The following is a 17,986-nucleotide window of genomic DNA, read 5'->3' as shown; positions in this document are numbered from 1 at the left end:
GGAAGATTCTAGAAGCTTCCATGGTCTTTCCACCTCGTTGAATGAACTTGCCATTTGTCATTTCCCGCTCAGCGCACCCTGGTAGTGCTTCTACCTGCGTTGCAGTGCACCTAGCTAGTGTAATCTCTGCATTCCAGCGCAGACAGCTAGTGGAGCCTCTGAATTGATCCTGAATTGACTGTTTCTGAGTGGTTTTTGGTGGAGAACTTCTGGGAGAAGCTGTCTTTGGTTGACCTTGTTCCTTTAGGGGTAGGAACAAATCATTTAGGGACTTTGGATCCCTTGGATTATGGACATTTCATGCTCAATGCTGTAAGGCACAAAAATGTCTATAACAGTTGCCCCCTAAAGTATGAGGCCGTTTATCGGGTGAAATGCTTTATTAGGAGGATCCGAAGTTCATTCGATGCTGGGAGGATACCTGTAATAAGATACAATACAATACATTATTTTTCATACTGCTTTCATGATCTAGCTGAGGCGGGCATTCCCATGCTCAGCTTTATAAATTCATTTTCCTGTACATAGAACAGACAATCGTCTGATGGTAGACTGATGATTTTGATGAAATCATCATCCTTTTGGTAGGATGATTATCTGTTGTAATGCTGTACATGTCAATGTCTTTATTTTTCCTGAATATATATCACAACCCGGATGGATGAAACTAGATCCGGGGTCTTCAATCTCGTCCGATCTTCACTCTAAGTACAAGTCGATCCATGTGAGAAATGTTCTGAAGTCGAACATGGAAATACATCGCTTGATTACCGGTCAATGAGGTAAACCGTTAACAAGCGCAAGAGGAATCACCGATAATGATAATGACCCTCAAGGTACTGCAGTACAATTCACGTGGTGTGAATAAAGGACTTGGCATCGAACACCACGCAAAATCTTTCGGTCGAAGGTCCTTGATGTATACCTGTCGCCGGAAGTGAGAAACTTGCCATTGAGGCATGCAAGCTTCAAAGTACTGAAGGGGTTGTTCCTAGATCAACTTCTTGGATAATGAGCTGATGTCGACAAGAAGCGATCCGTCAAAGGAGGGCCTTAATGTATCCCATGTCAGTGACACGGAACGGAGCAAATTATTTTGATGGAGGTGAAAATGATCTAATGATATATGGTTCAGGGTGGCGGTCATGAAAGAATGAAGGATAATGTATGGTAGTGGATGGGACACGGTTGACTTCTCTGGATGACTTCTCTTGAACATATCGGCGACACTTGTGTGATGGATTGGTAGCATTTACCCCAAAGGTGGATGGTATGGCGAGACCATGGTGATGTGACCAGTGAATGAAACAACCCAACCCGACTCAGGCATGGAGTGGAAGTGTCATGTTCAAGAGTGACTTGCTACCAATAAAGTTCTTTGAGTTTCTTCCCAATTTTCCCCAGTCATTGCTGACCAGTACCTCTTTATTTTTGTCAAGCTTGAGGAGGATAACATATGCTTGTTCTATAATTTTCCCTTCGGGCAAACCCATCGCTATGTTTTAACGAGCCTAGCGATAATGAAACTCGTTCTCGTCTAAAGACAAGTTTGTCGCTATTAATGTTTTTAACGAGTCTAACGACAAAGATAACTCGGTCCTTTTCATTTTTAGAGAGTCTGAAAAGGTACGTAAAGTTAACTCCGAAAGTCCCTTTTCGTCATCTAATCCCTTAAGTCTGAAAAAGTATAAAACAATATAGAAGGGATGAATTTTCGACAGTTTTAACGAGCTGAACGAAACAAGCGCTCGATCTTTTTGTGCAATAATCCCTCAGGTCCAAAAAGATTAAAATCTAGAGGAGGGATAGCTCTTTCAGTCACTTTAACGAGCTGGAAGGCCAAAACTCGGCAATCTTTTCATATTTTACGAGTCAGATGAAAAGAGCTTAAAGGAGACTCGTCTTTTGAGGAACGAGTGATAAAACGGGTTAGCAGCTGATTCCAGGTAAGGGTTGGAATTTTCCAATCACGGTAGTGTCACAAGGATGGCTAGTGAGATCACTCTTCGCAGCTGTTCCTCAAAATGGGTAAACAATCAAATGGAGGTGAATGATCGGACAATGGAAAAGTGGAGGTGACGGTGCAAACACGACCAAGGTTTTAATGGCTGATAATGTTACATTCACGGTGGTTATTTACCAGAGGGTAGTTAGTTTTTTAACAAGCTTAAACGCGGAAAAACACTGCTCGGTCTTATGTTTATTTTTTAACGAGCATGAACTATGTGCTAAAATTGCTCGATGCGGGTTTATTTTTTAACGAGCTTGAACCCTACAGTAACACTACTCGTGATAAGTTTGCATCCCCCCAGCATAATAATGCAAATCGAGGTGCATGCCCCCCAAGCTTCATTGCATTCAACTTGGTGGTTGGAATGAAGGTTTACCTTTGAGACTTGGAAAGGGGATTTGTTTCATTTTTTAATGAGGTCGACACAGTAAAAGAACTATCCTCATGACTCCTTGTTTCATTTTTTAACAAGGTTGACACAAGATAAGAACCATCCTCGGAGTCCAAATCCATTAGATATAGAAGGTTTCATATTCCACTGTGGCCACTTCCGCCAGATTACTCGGAGGTGGTAGGGCAAAAGTACCCATTAAGGCTGGGTCCTTTAGGAGACCTACTCCGATATTTTGGAGCGAATGATTGCTTCCATGGATCATTGGAATGCTTCCCGTAACTTGTGAACTGTTGGGGAGAAATGTTTGTTGGTCGACGATTGTAATTCCTCCTTGGAAGGGAAATGCAATATTCCTGAAGTAGGTTGACACAACTACGGCCATGGCATATATCCAGGGTCTTCCCAATAGGATGTTGTAATCAAGGTTTCCGTCGATTACTTCAACATCAATTTCTACTGTTTTCCCTCCTAGTTCAACTTTCAAGTTATTTAGAATACCATATGGGGTATATGTCCGTCCATCAAATGCTTTTAATGTCGTCGAAGATTGCGACAAGGTTGGAGATCCTAATGTTTTCCAGCAAATCATCGACATAATGCATGTAGATGCCCCCTCATCAATAATTGTTCGATGAACAGTTTTGTTGAGGGTTTTCACTTGAATAAGGAAAGCTAGTTGAGCTGGTAACTGAGGGTCATATCCTTTATGATTAAAGGCCACAAGATTGGAATCCATTGGGTCAATCCCACCTATTGCTGATAATAAAGCTTGCTCTTGGGAGAGGCAATTTTGCGGTACCTTAAGCGTCGACATAGCGGACGGTGATTGGGCCAGGTCCTCTATTATATTATATATCTGTGTTATTTTTGCACGAGGATTAAATGTCGACTTGTGTACTACTCCCTTTGGCGACTTTATCATTTGTTCAGGAATGATGGGTGGCACAACTTTGGTCAAAGTCGTTGTCGAACTATTAGGTTGTTCATTAGCCTTGTTATTCGACACCTGTGGATTCCCGTAATCTTTATTCCTTGCCAAAGCATCATTTTGCTGCTTTGAGATAGACAACATAAGCACTTGGGATCAAGAAGCATTTTGATTAGCAACCAGTTTGGTTCCCGTGCTTGGAAACGGATCAGTCAATACTGCTGAGGTTTTTGAACTCTTAAAGAGTTTCTTAACTTCAGCTATATGTGGACAATCTCTCGTCCAATGATCCTCATCGCATATATGACACCCCGCAGGGGGTTTCCTTTTTCTCCCTTTCTTTTTCTTCTTGCCCCCTGGTTGCTTCAGTTGTTTGCCCTTGTCGGTCGACACGGCATTTACTTCCGAGGCAAGAAGTTCCTCATTTGCATTTTCACTAGAAATCTTACGGGCCTTTTTAGATGTAGCCTTTGTCGATTTCGTGTCTGTCGCACCAATCACGCCATCGATGGCATGAGAGTCATGGATCGATTTAGGAGGAGGAAGAATTGAGAATTCCGGTCTAGGGGCGTTAGGTATTTTGTCGTACAGCATGCCAGACTGAGTATAGACCAAGTCCAGATATTGCGCACGAGCGATAACTTGCTCTTTAGTTACGACTCCCCCCTTTGCCACATCTTCTGTGATAGTAGGAAGTAAAGACTTGATAAACCATTAAGCTAATAACTGATCGGGAACGTACGTTTTTACCATCCTGCGACGACGTCACCACTCATGTATATGATCAGATATGTGAGTGGCCGTCGTCTGCTTGAAGTTGGTAAGGAGTCCTGTTCCCGTTTCATACCTTATTGGTAATTGAAAATGGGTTAAAAAGGTTGTGTCTAGGGTACTGAAGTTGTCGAATGAAGCTCTAGGCAATTCGATATACCATTTTTCTACCGGACCAGTTAACGTCCTCTGAAAAAGGCGAAGCCTAATCGAATCATCGTTTAGGGTGTTTGATGAACACCACAGATGAAATGTCATCACATGATTCGATGGATCTTCACCCGGATTTCCATTAAATTTAGGAATATCTGACGGAAGTTTATGCGGAATCGCTGGCCACCAAGGGGCATATGCAATTAGATTATTCGTCAGCCAGTTTAGATCTGGTAATTCTAGAGTTGCTACAAAGGGCAACTGTTGATTCATATTAGGCGAAGCATACCCAGGATAAGATGGAATCGCCTGAGCAATGGGTCTTTGAATACCAGCATAATGTATTTGATGTTGGCAACTTTGACAAGGTTGATGGGCATAACCACTATAATATGGTTGTTGATAACCGCTTTGGAAATGTGGTTGCCCATTGCTTACAAAGACTTGTTGCTCAGGTCCTTGATATGATTGCTGGAATGGCGGTTGTTGAGTTTGAACCAGCTCTGGTTGTTGGACCATTTGCTGTTGACCAATACTGGATGATTGACCATGATGAGGAGTCACAGTACTTGTTTGATCCTGACTCGCTCCAGATAAGGAGGCACTAACCTGAGGTTGTGATTGAGTCGTTGAGACAAGAGGTTGTTGTATTGCAACCTGAGAAACTTGTGATTGACATACAACAGGTAACGCTTGTACTTGCGATGCAGTCACCATAGCAGGTATAGTGGGAGTATTCGACACAGGGTGGACTGGTTGCATTAAATATACAACCCTTGGTTGCTGAGGTAGTATTGGTACCCAACCGCTGGATGTAATTCCAGTTTGACTTGAACTTTGTTGTAAACTCTCATATGGTTATTCTCTGGGAGGGAACAATGAAAAGGCATACTGCCCTCCATATGGTGGCAATCCAGTACTTAAAGGGTAGATTGGCCTTTGAAGACACATTGGATCAATTTGTTGAGTTTCAACATAAGAAATACGAGATGATAATCCAGATGAAGAAATAGGAACTAACCATGTCGTCGTCTCTGATTGGACTCCGGCTTGTTGTTGATAACTTGTCGGGATAGATGTTATACCGGCGAACATCGTTGGAGTAGCAGCAGGAGGTTCTGCTGCTTCTGTGTCGGATGACACAGTCCTAGATGTCGACGGTTGTTCAGACATATCTAGTCTATCCAAAAGATTTCTTAGCGATTCTACAAGAACTTGTGATGAAGGGAGACTAACTTCGAAGATCAACGAGGGAAAGGTGATGATTATTCCGTTTAAAATAAATTTTAACGACGCTTTAGACACAACTTGCTTTTTCAATTTTAAAGAGTCGAGAAAAAGCTAAAGATGACTCTAGTCGCCTTCGATGTTTTAACGAGCCCGAAGTGACAAATTCTCGGATGGACTTTTTTTTCCGTTATAGAGTCTGAAAAAGGCCAAAGGGAACTGCTCTGGAGTTCTAGGTAGAGGGTGTGCCAAACTTTTCGCAAAACCGCAGAATACTTTTTAAGGTACGGGCGGTCAATCTTCCCGAATGCTGTGTTCAGTGCATTGCGATCAGTAGGGCGGCCGACACGGCTTCCTAAGGATAAAGGTTTTATGCCTATAGGGGTCTCCCAATATATACTCGACGGTACGTGGGAGAACAATCCGTACTGGCGCTATCGTCCCTCAGGAGGAATCACCAACCCATCAGCGAGATCGACAGTCACCAGGTTTTACGACGCCGGAACACGTCTCTAGCCTAGACCTCTATGTTGTGCATTATGTTACAAAGCGTTGTTAAGTTCATTCAATTTATTTTAGGTTTATCTTTCTTAGAAGTTTGCCTTTTTGGATCGCCACGAGATGTATGATACAATTCCTAAATGCAGTCTAAAGATGATAAGCAAGCTTTTATATCTTTTCAACAATGAAAATCCTAGCTACAAGGGGAAAAGGAAGATACAAATGTTTCTCAAAGAGCATAAAGCACACTGTAATGCACTTTTCCCTAAATCAAAGCATGCAAACTATAAAAATGCAAATGCACAAATGCATGTATTTGTTTTCGCTTCCTTAATATTGATGCCTAAAAAGAAAGCTGTTGTACAAATTTGAATTCGATTTCAAGTGAAAACATAAACAAGTTCCTTTTTCAGAATCAAAAAGACGATTACGACACTTTATGATTTACTTGTTTCGACACTAGAAATGCATAAATTCAAACCAAACGACAAAAGTAAAAGCTAAATCAACTGTGAATAGAAAACAAACTCTCTCCTAAGATCAAAACGACACTTACGATAGGTCTAGATCTAGGGGCAACAGTATGACTAGTTTACTATTGTAATGGGAAACTGCAAATGATGTAACAAATACACAAAGGACAACTACAGTTTCTTTATACAACCGAGGCGGAATTGAGGCAAAGAAAAGGGGTTTCAGATAGGTACACTGATTGATAACAGGCTGCAAAAAACAGAGATAAAACTGAGCAAAAGGAATCAGAGAACCACAGCTGCACAAAGAAAATACTGATCAGCGCACTCCCAACACAGAGGATTTGACATTCAGCGCAGGTATCCTTCACAGGACCTGCGTTTAAATGCGGAACCTCTTCACAGAGTCTGCGCTGAAGCAGAAACGAGAGTTGTTTCTGGGTTCTGGGTTACGGTTTGCAGTTAAATCTACAGTTTTTGGCTGGATCAAGATATCAATTAGGTACAATTAGGAGGATGATTTATAGGAGGACTAATATCTATCACAAAGGGCTGTTAGAGCACTTGTGGATCAGCTGTTCAGATCATAAACAGGCCCAGTGAATGGACTAGAGTAGCTGATCTCTACTTTGCATTTGTAAATGGCAAATGCAGTTCGATTCGGCACTCTTGAGTTTATGAAATGAATAGCAATAGAAACACAAATAAACTAACAAGATACTTTCCCCAACGGAGTCGCCAATTTGTTGTTGGGAAAAGTATCCAATTCGGAATGCCCCTATCCCACTCTAAGAGGTGATAGTGCCTTAGCAACAAACAGGTAAACTTATTTGAGTATTCTTCTTTATGAAATGCAAGTGAGGAAGAAGGAGCTAACTAACCTGTATCTTCCGCTACTTTGTCGATCCAAATCACTCCTCTCTTCAGTAGCTCCCAGCTTCTTGCTCCTTCACCGGCCCAGCTTCACTGAATTCCTGCAAGATCACAAGAGAGAGAAACTACACATAGATACAGATATACATTCATAAAAAGCTCAAGATCAGATTAAGCTAAACATGTAAGCATAACAAAACATCATTGGTATACAACATGTAGGAGAAACTCAAATAGTTTATTGATATGATAATAAAGTCCAAGTGGAGATACAACCAAGTGAGTTCTGATCCAGCATCTACCTCCCAGCAAAGGAATCCCTTCCTCTCCTCCAACAAACCATAAATCACCCAATGTGCTAATCTCAATCTCAAACCAACAGCAATTCTTTGCAAAGTACAAAATTCCAGCCTCCTGAACCTTTGGGTGAGAGATCCATATATAGATGTGAGCAGAGAGGATGAGTCAGCTCATGTTTTGACTTGTGGCTTCTCTCCGTCAGTTCTTGCTTCCACTTGGAGGTTGAGAACCTCTTCACTCATCACTAGTCGAATTCATTGAGGCAAGTGTCATTGAGGAAGATTCTGGAAGCTTCCATGGTCTTTCCACCTCGTTGAATGAACTTGCCATTTGTCATTTCCCGCTTAGCACACCCTAGTAGTGCTTCTACCTGCGTTGCAGTGCACCTAGCCAGTGTAATCTATGCATTTCAGCGTAGACAGCTAGTGGAGCCTCTGAATTGATCCTGAATTGACTGTTTCTGAGTGGTTTTTGGTGGAGAACTTCTGGGAGAAGCTGTCTTTGGTTGACCTTGTTCCTTTAGGGGTAGGAACAACTCATTTAGGGACTTTGGATCCCTTGGATTATGGACATTTCATGCTCAATGCTGTAAGGCACAAAAATGTCTATAACAATTGTCACCCTATAGGACTAGGTGTGGGAAAATATTTGGTTATGTACTCCACCTTTCTATAGATAGCTCTACTTGTGGGGATTAGATTCTGTCAAGTAAGAAGTCTCTTGGGAGGCCATAGGAAATAGTAGAACTAGGACTTGTTTAAGGATTTAGATCACCTCTAGGCTAGAGGTTGTTTTTTCTTTGATAGGACATGTTTTCTTGAATTAAACTAGCATATCACTATAGTTAGTTTACACTTGACACCAATGTATTAGGTGTTTTCTTGTTGTTTGTTACTCTTTTATCTTGTCATCACCCTTTACTCCCTTCAGCCATATTTGTCTTAACACGATTGCTCCCCATAGGAATTTGTCGCGGAGACTTGGTGGCCTTCACTCCTGGTCTCATTTAGGACATCTCACTCCTTCGCATTGTAACACCCTCCTCCCACATTTACCCAAGTTAACCAACCTACTAAGGTAAACATGTGACAAAGATTTACTACTATATGACTCAACCTCCTAGATCATCTTAATGAAGTAGAATCGACCAACCAAAACCTTACTGACTTCCCTCAGGTCCTAGAGGACCCCTAAGGGTTAAACCACCCTTCTAGGTGTCAAGACTATGAGTTAACCTTTTTTTTTCACTGACTTGAACTCCCATTCACATGTACAATCTTACATCCATGTGATTGAAATCCTCTAGTCACATGCATAAGCCTACAAGTGTGTGGTTGTAGTATTTTTTCACATTTATGTGCCCGTTATGACAAAATTTATGTCACCTTTTCAGGGCTTGACTCCAACTCATTGCTCAAAACTTCATGAAAGTTTCCAAAACATTAAATTACTCAAGCAAAAAGGCTCTAACGGAAAACTTATTTAATAACTTGACCTAACCAAGCCTAACCATGACATGCATTATGTCAAACACATCATGAACATGTAATGTATAGGTCATAAATACACATCTAAACATAGGGGTCTCATACTTATCTGAGAATCGTTAAGAAAGTGTGATGCCCTCTCACAATAGCTACATTATCATCTATTAGGTCATACATTCATTAACCATTCATTTAGTAATAAAAACATGATGAGAGCCATAACTAATGTTTGTCACAAAACCATGCATATAACCAACAAATTAACAATGATAGAACGACCATTAAAATCACATAATAACTAGCACATTTGCTAATAAAACTGAAGAGGAAATATTCTTATTATTCATACGAAAAATCCAACAATGTCAGGGAATTCCACATACCACATGACCATAGATTAGGATAAACCAAATATTTCTTTCAACCAAGAAGCCCCATGCCATATTCCAAGCATGAATGTGGGATCTCATGGAATAAACCAAGAAAAATAAAACCAGTGATTCCATAGGCCAAACCGCCTCAACCCTCAACTAATTTTTCCACCTTACGATCGGGCATCACTAACCATCACTAGATCGATCTCTACCAAAGTTGTCGAGGGCTCTAGAGTGTTTGTCCCAACCTTGATTCCAGGACTTGTAACTGAACCCACAACTATTTTCGAGCTCCAAAGAGTTTATCAAACCAATAATTCTAGTACTAGTAACTCAAGCCACCAAGGGCTCCAAATCATTTGTCCAACCAAGGCTTCTAGGACTAGTAATTCAACCAAAGTTGTTACAGGGCTTCCAGAGCATTTGTCCAACCAAGCCTTCCACAAAATAGTAACTCAACCCACAACCATAACGAACATGAGCACTAATCAAAAAACAAAAGGAAAAACCAACAACATCATGGCTATCCATGAAATGGAAATACTAGGCAAAATGACTATCAGTCCAAGTCATCCTCCATGCCAATGACAAAACATAACAAAATAACTGCATCCATATGCCATGCATGCCAAAAATAGCAAGGAAAGCATACATGCAACTTGGTTCATGCAAAGTAAACCCAATGTAGTTGTTGATCTCGATGTTCCCTTACACTTTCTAGATTTTCCTTTGCCTTCTTTCTCCAAATCCAGAGTATGCCAAAAATCCTCAAGAGTATGAGGGAGATAGAATAGAGAGACAACTCTAAGCTAAAACTGACAAAAAGGCCATAAATTGATCCTCATAAGAATTTTTATCATCGAAGCATTTATGTTCCTCATATTTCATTATTTTCCTTCATTTTCCTCCTCACATGCATTATGTGACCTTTCACCTTCCTTTTTTCCTATTTTCCATTATTTTCATAAATAAAATGCCAATTAATGCCACTTTTCCTTTTCCATTTCCTTTTCCAATTTCCATAGCCATTAATTAATCACTAGTGATCCCCATCACTGTGTTTTCACCCAACATTCAACTTGGAATACATGTCCCATGACCTTGGTATTATTTTTCCTTTATTGTCTTTATTACATGGATTTTTAACCAGGGTTATTATAGAAACCCCCCCTTGGTGCAACACCATCCTTAGTATTCAGTGGCACCTATAACCAGCAAGACCACTAAAAACCAAAACATACTACCCATGGAGATTTATAACTTATCTCGATGCAATATTTGCAATGAACAACCATCTGAAAATAAAAAACAACGTAACCAACATGAGAACATGGAAACCATACCACTTATTGGATCTTTATAGAGAAACTTGATGCCGTATTTATATCATACATATGCATATATACACATAACCAAAACACAACAACAAAACATATACCAAAAGATATCCACTCAACCAATGAATAGAGAAGGATACATAGCCCGCATATGATCAACCATCTCCCACGTAGCTTCATCAAGCCCAAAGTGCTTCCATTTCACTTTAACTTCCTCATTTGCTTGATTCCAAAGCATGAACATATTTCACTGCAAAATGCACTAAGGTTATGGATAGAATTCTCCTCCGTTTCCACCTGCAATACGGACCAGTCAATAACATAATCAACATCTTTCACATATTGTTTAATCAATGACACATGGAAAAAATCATGGAATTTCAATGTTAGAGGAAATTCAAATCGATAGGCTACTGGTCCAATCCTCTCAATAATATTGAAAGGCGTGTAATACCGAGGTGCCAACCTAGCACGTGACCCAATCCTCAAGGATATCTTCTTGGGTGTAATGCGCAAGTACACCTATTCCCCAACCTAAAACTCCTTAAACATCTTGTGTTGATTTGTATAGCTTATCTTCCTGTCCTATGATACCTTTAAATTATTCTTGATAACCTGCATTTCTTATTTAATCTCTGCCAACATGTCTGGTCCAATCGACACCCTAATGACTAGATCATTCCAACTCATGGGAGTATTGCAATTCCACCCATAGAGTACCTCAAATAAAATAATCCTTAGTGACTCCTAATACCCATTTTTCTAAGGAAACTTCACTAGTGGAAGGTACTCTTCCCACTTCCGTTGATGATGCATAACATATATTCTAAACATAAACTCTAAAATCTCATTGACCCTTTCTATCTGCCAATCTATTTGTGGATGTTAAGTTGTATTGAAGGCCAACTCTATCCCCAATCCTTCAATAAATTCTTTCTAAACTACAAGAGAACTTAGCATCTCTCTCTGATACAATATTCTTTGGAATACCATGCAACCTCACTATATCTCTAATAAAAGCCTGTGCTACCTAGCTAGCTAGATGAGTTAACTTCACTGGAATAAAGTGAGCTACCTTAGTTAACTTGTCAAAAACAACCATAATAGGATCATGTTGTCTATATGTCCTTGGAAAACTTTTAATTAATTCCATGGAAATGGCCTCCCATTTCCACTATGGAATCATAATCAACTGTAGTAAACCACCTAGATGCTTACACTCTACCTTTACCTATTGACAATACAAACATCTAGCCACAAACTCTGCCACTTCCTTTTTCAAATTTGGCCAATATTGGAACTTCTTCACCTTTGCAATGGTTTTTGATATCCATTATGACTTGAATAGGACTTAATGTGAAATTCCCTCAAGATAATCTTCTTGATCTCATTGTTGTTCGACACATAGATCATGTCCATAAACCCGATCACACCATTTTTTGTAAGATCATAATCCACATCTTGTTCACATGTACCCTATTGTAACTTGTGCCCAAGCTCCCTGTACATGTCATCATGTTGTCCTTCCTGTAAGAACTGATACTATAAATTTGTTTCACAAGAACTCATAGGCACTATATGATTTACCTGCACTCTTATGCTAATAGCATCTCTAACCTTTTTCTCTTTACCCTTAATATACATGATCTCAAAGTTAAACTCATTGATCGTGGCCAAGAATCTAGCTTTCCTGACATTCATATTCAGTTGATAAAATAAGTATTTCAACCCATTCTGATCACTCATCAAGATGAATCGCCTACCAAGAAGATAAATCCTTTAGATCTTCAAAGCATGGATGATCACTGCCAACTAAATATCATGTGTCACATAGTTTTGTTCATTCTCATTCAATTTCCTTGGTTCATAGCATACCACCTGTCCTTCCTGCATCATGAATCCACCAAGTCCTTTCTTACAAGCATTTTTACACACCATAGACTCTTTATTTGGATCTGCAATCTTGAGAACTAGAGTATTGGTAAGCAATTGCTTCAACTATTCAAAAATTGTTGTGCATTTCTCTATCCATTCAAATTTCCTTCCTTTTCTTTGCAAGGATGTAATATGATAGGTAATACATGAGAATTTCCTGATGAACCTCCTATAATAACATGCAAACCACATGAATGACCTTACCTCATCCACATTCCTATGATTTTCTGATTCTATGATAGCTCTGATATTTTTCGGGTCCACTGTTATGCCTTCCTTAGAAACAACATTCCCCAAGTAATGTACCTATGTCTGAAAGAAACTATATTTACTAATCTTGACGTGCAACTAATGCACTCTTAGAAATCTAAATGTTGTTGCTAAGTGTTCTGCATGTTCTTCCTCATTCTTAGAATATATCAAGATTGCATCAAAGAATATAATCACAAAATTATCTAGATATGGACGCGACACATTATTTATCAAGCAGATAAAAGTAGTGGAGCATTAGCCTAACCAAATGGAACTACAAAAAAATCATAATGTCCATACATGATCTGGAAATTAGTCTTGTAGATGTCCTTTTCTATGATGCATACTTGATGGGATCATCATCACAGATCAATATTCGAGAACACTACTGCTCCCTTCAACTGATCAAACAAGTCGTCAATCCTCAATAACGAATACATGTTCTTAATGGTTACCTTGTTCAAGTGCCTGTAATCAATGCATAATGTGAGAGTACCATCCTTATTCTTCAAAAACAATATTGTTGCACCCTAAGGTGACACACTTGGCCTAATGTATCCCTTGTCAGGAATTTCTTTCAACTTTGACTTCAATTCCGCTAACTCTGGAGTGATCATCTTGTAAGGTGCCTTTAATGTTGGTGTTTCCCCTACTAGCAACTCAAAATCAAATTCCACTTCCCTATGAGGCAATAACCATGAAATCTCTAGTAGAAACACATCCTGAAACTGCTGCAAAATAGGATACCTGTTCAAGATCTTTTCATCCTCAACATTTTTACCTTTGTCACTGGAAATGTGCACTGCAAACAAGACACACCCTTTCCTGCGACTATGCATAGTTATAACCATTCTAACTAATGTAACCTTCTCGTTACCATGCACGATTCTTTGTTCTCCCTTGATTCAAAGAAATGTCGTAATGTTCGAAATTATTTTTTTATTGGTAGATAATTTCTTGTGAGAATGGATTGAGAGTCATTTATTATTTAGAAATTAGAAATGAGAAATAATTTAAAGAAATTCTAATACATTTCCCACAATCTTCTTTTCCACCTTTATTGAATATAACAAAAAAACCTTAATGCACAACCAGATCACAATAAGACTCATATAAGTGAAGATGCGTGGCTAATTGATCAACCTAAAAGAGTTAATTACTAGCTATTTGACTTCTTATTTACCTTATGTTAGAGCATGAGACTCATATTGGCATGTATAGGTTTCCTGTACCCAATTTAACAGTTGAATTTGCTCTATATCTATTGGACATTTGCAAAGGCTATTTATATAAGTACATGAAAAAACACATGGCATTGACAATAAAATCAATTTACATAAACCTCCATACCTAATTCATCGACCTTAAAAAATAAATTATCTTATACAATTTTAGTTGTTTGCCTTCTTATTTTATTTATGTCCATAGAGGTGCTTATATTAGAAAGAATATGTTAAATTTCAGAAATTCATTAATTACAAATATTACTATTAGTTAAGATTTAATAATGAATTTGAACAATGTTATTTTTTAGTTGTTTGGCTTCTTATTTTATTTATGTCCATAGAGGTGCTTATATTAGAAAGAATATGTTAAATTTCAGAAATTCATTAATTACAAATATTACTATTAGTTAAGATTTAATAATGAATTTGAACAATGTTATTTTTTCAATTAATGTTTTTAAGATTGTAACAATTAAATATCAATAGAAAGCTCCCATTTTTTATTATTACCATTTAATTAATGATTATGATTAAATTTATTAAACTACATTTATTTTATAAATGATATTTGTAATTATTTTTTCCCCTCAAATTTGGAATCTAATTAATACATTTATACCTTTTCTAATATAATTTTATGATTGAGTTTAACAATATTTTATAAATTGTTAATTTTTATTCTAGATTTTAATTTAATTTTTTAACCTATTTAAATTAAATTAGATTTTATATTTGAGTTTGGTAGTATTTATAAATTATAAAAAAAATTATGTTCAATTTCGATTTAAGCATTTAACCTATTTAATTTTTTTAGTTATAGTTTATTTATTTTAATTTTATTTAGCTATTAACATTTTTTATTATAAAGATATTATAATTTTATATTTGATATATATTTGTGCATTTCATGTTTGTTGTTATTATTTACATATTTACATATATTTTATTAGATAGATAAATATGTTTATATTAAAAAGAGAATATCATATTTTTTTTTCTTTTAAATGTATTATGCATATTTCATGTTTGTTGTTATTATTTACATATTTACTTCTATTTTATTATATTGATAAATATGTTTATACTAAAAAGAGAATGTCATAAATTTTGTTTTCTTTTAAATGTATTATGAATATTTTTCAATGTGACAAAAAATAAATGAATTGTGTTATTATAGTTTTCTTTCATATTTATATTGATGTTCTAATCTTATCCACAATTATCAATAATTTAACTTATATAAATAGGTTAGTAATATTAATTGTTTAACTGTAAATGAAATAATATTGATAATTAAATGTTTAAAAAAAAAATCAACTATGTTGTCATAGTTTTGTCCCATATTTATATTGATATTCTAATTTTATTAACAATTATCAATAATTTAACTGATATAAATAGGCTAGTAATATTAATTATTTAAATGTAAATGAAATAATATTACTAATTGAAAGTTTTAGAAAATTATTTTATTTTTAGAATCTTTTAAAATTAATTATATATTTAGAAATTTAATTTATTTAAATTTATCAAATCATAAAAATAATATTAGTAATGAAATTACATATATATAATAAAATTTTATAAAATAAAAAAATAAAAAAATAAGAAATATTAACCTTAATTTAAAAGTAAAAATAAAATAAACAAATATTATTAAAATAAAATCAATTCTCAAGAGATCATAAAACTAAAGATTAAAGATTATACCCAAAATTTTAATGGGAGGAAAAACATCAAAAACGCTCCTTTTTAAAACCATAACCATAGCATCATACTACCAACTTCTTTTTAATGGCATTAAAGAAATATATGATGATTTGATTTTTTTTAAGTGTTTTTATTGATATTTTTGGAAGTTTTTTTGGTGGTTTTTTCTGAATTAATTTTTCTATAATCTAATGAAAATTTAATTAAATCATAAGTTGAATAACTCGCTACAATCAAAGTGCGCTAAGAATTTTTCAATATTCAATCTATATATAAAATTAAAAACAATTTAAATAACACAAATAAAAATTTCACCTCAAAATTTTCCACCAAATTTTAGCACTGAACAATCAAAAAATAACACAAAAACCAAATCCCTTTTTTAAAAATAAATAAATCATATAACTATCATCACCCAATGACAGTTATATAGCCGACCAATAATTCTGAACGTAATGAAATCATTATGGAACGTTCAATATTATTAATAGCCAGCCCGAACTAATATTGGGTAGACATTTTATTACTCATTTACTCATTTCTCTCATCGCTACGTCCGACTGTTTGTATTTGTAACAGGATGGTGAAATCAAAGATGCCGCGTACTCATAAAAAATGCCGTGATAATGGTTACGAAACTCTTCGCATGGCACAGATGGGAGTACAGAAACATGCCGGAGATATGGAAAGATTCTCAAACCACTCCCTGACTGACAAAAAATTCCCAGACAATGACTATGAATCTATCCGGAAAGCAAGGATTGCAGAGAACCAGGTCCGGCTGGCACAGTTAGGACTCCAAAAGCAGGCAGGAGATTTGATAGCACTCTTAAGGGTGGCAAAATCCGCGAGTAAATTCAAAAACCACTCTGCTCAGAAATCGGTGTTTGAAAACAAAACTCCCATTCGCCGTTCACAGCGTTTGAAAAAAACAAATTCTTCTACCCCAAACACTGAATACAAAACACTTCCGTCGACTTTTTCGCAAACCGAAAAAGACGGATTATTTCACTCAGATAATGAGAAGAATCTTTCCAATGGCGAGATAAGACCGGCAAATGCGCAGTTACCCAAAAATTCCCATGCTGATGCGCTTCTGTCTCCTGATTTATTGTCCCACCGCTGTAACAGGAAAGGCAGAGACCTAGTTCGTAACTCCATTGTGGGCATTTGTTGTCATTTTTGCAGGCAGAAGAAGGCCTGCCGGGAAGAAAATTGTGAACGTTGTCGTAATCTGGACGTTACAAAGGTTTGCGTTGGTAACACAGAATGCTCAAGATGCCATTCTGGTACTGGTGTGATTTGTCGACGTTGTTTGAAAATGCGCTATGGGGAAGATATTGAGGAGGTGCGCGAAAATAAGAATTGGATGTGTCCTCATTGTTCAGAGGAGAGTGGAATAAATCCATACTGGATTTGTAACAGCTCTATTTGCTTGAGGAAACGGAATATTCAACCTACAGGAATTGCAGCGTATAGAGACCTAGCTATGGGATATGAATCTGTAGCTCACTATATTGCCGATGTCTTGAAAAAGCAAAGTTTCACCGGGGAAATAGATTCAAATGACAATAAGCACGGCCGGGAAATAGATTCAAATGATATTAAGGACTAACTTTATTTTCTCTTGGGCCCTATAACCAGTTACATGATCATTCATACGTTGGGATAGATTATATTAGGGACTCCAATTTCCTCTACCGGTTTCTGAATTTTTTTTCCGTCTTTTGGATTTTGAGTACGTACCAATAACCTATAAAAAAGAGTTATGATTCATGGATGTTAAGAATTTAATATGCAGGGTAAAAGTGTATGGGTGGAGTTGAAATGTATATGTAATAAGCGTTTGATTATTTAACAACGTACTCAAAATAGGAAATGCATAAAAATGTCTACTATGGAGGTTAATTGATTTGTTAGGAAATGCATAAGAATGTGTACTATGGAGGTTAATTGATTTGATTGATTTGCTATCGTAGATATGGAGGTTAATTGATTTGATTGATTTGCTATCGTAGATATGAGTATAGCATA

At 36.9% G+C, this 17,986-nt stretch overlaps 1 protein-coding gene across 1 annotated transcript; it reads left to right on the top strand.

Moving 5' to 3' along the window:
* Nucleotides 1–16,547: 16,547 nt before the first annotated feature.
* LOC149195580 (uncharacterized) lies at nt 16,548–17,567 on the top strand. The gene has a single exon (XM_089407964.1). It carries the CDS (start codon nt 16,548–16,550, stop codon nt 17,565–17,567), a length of 1,020 nt encoding a protein of 339 aa, XP_089264090.1.
* Nucleotides 17,568–17,986: the final 419 nt, after the last annotated feature.

Source organism: Pinus tabuliformis, chromosome 2_2, assembly GCF_031772625.1.
Source record: "Pinus tabuliformis cultivar Carrire ecotype Pingquan chromosome 2_2, CPIR1, whole genome shotgun sequence".
NCBI lineage: Eukaryota > Viridiplantae > Streptophyta > Pinopsida > Pinales > Pinaceae > Pinus > Pinus tabuliformis.
Note: the sequence above shows the minus strand (reverse complement) of the source record. Positions and strands in the feature narration are given on the sequence as shown.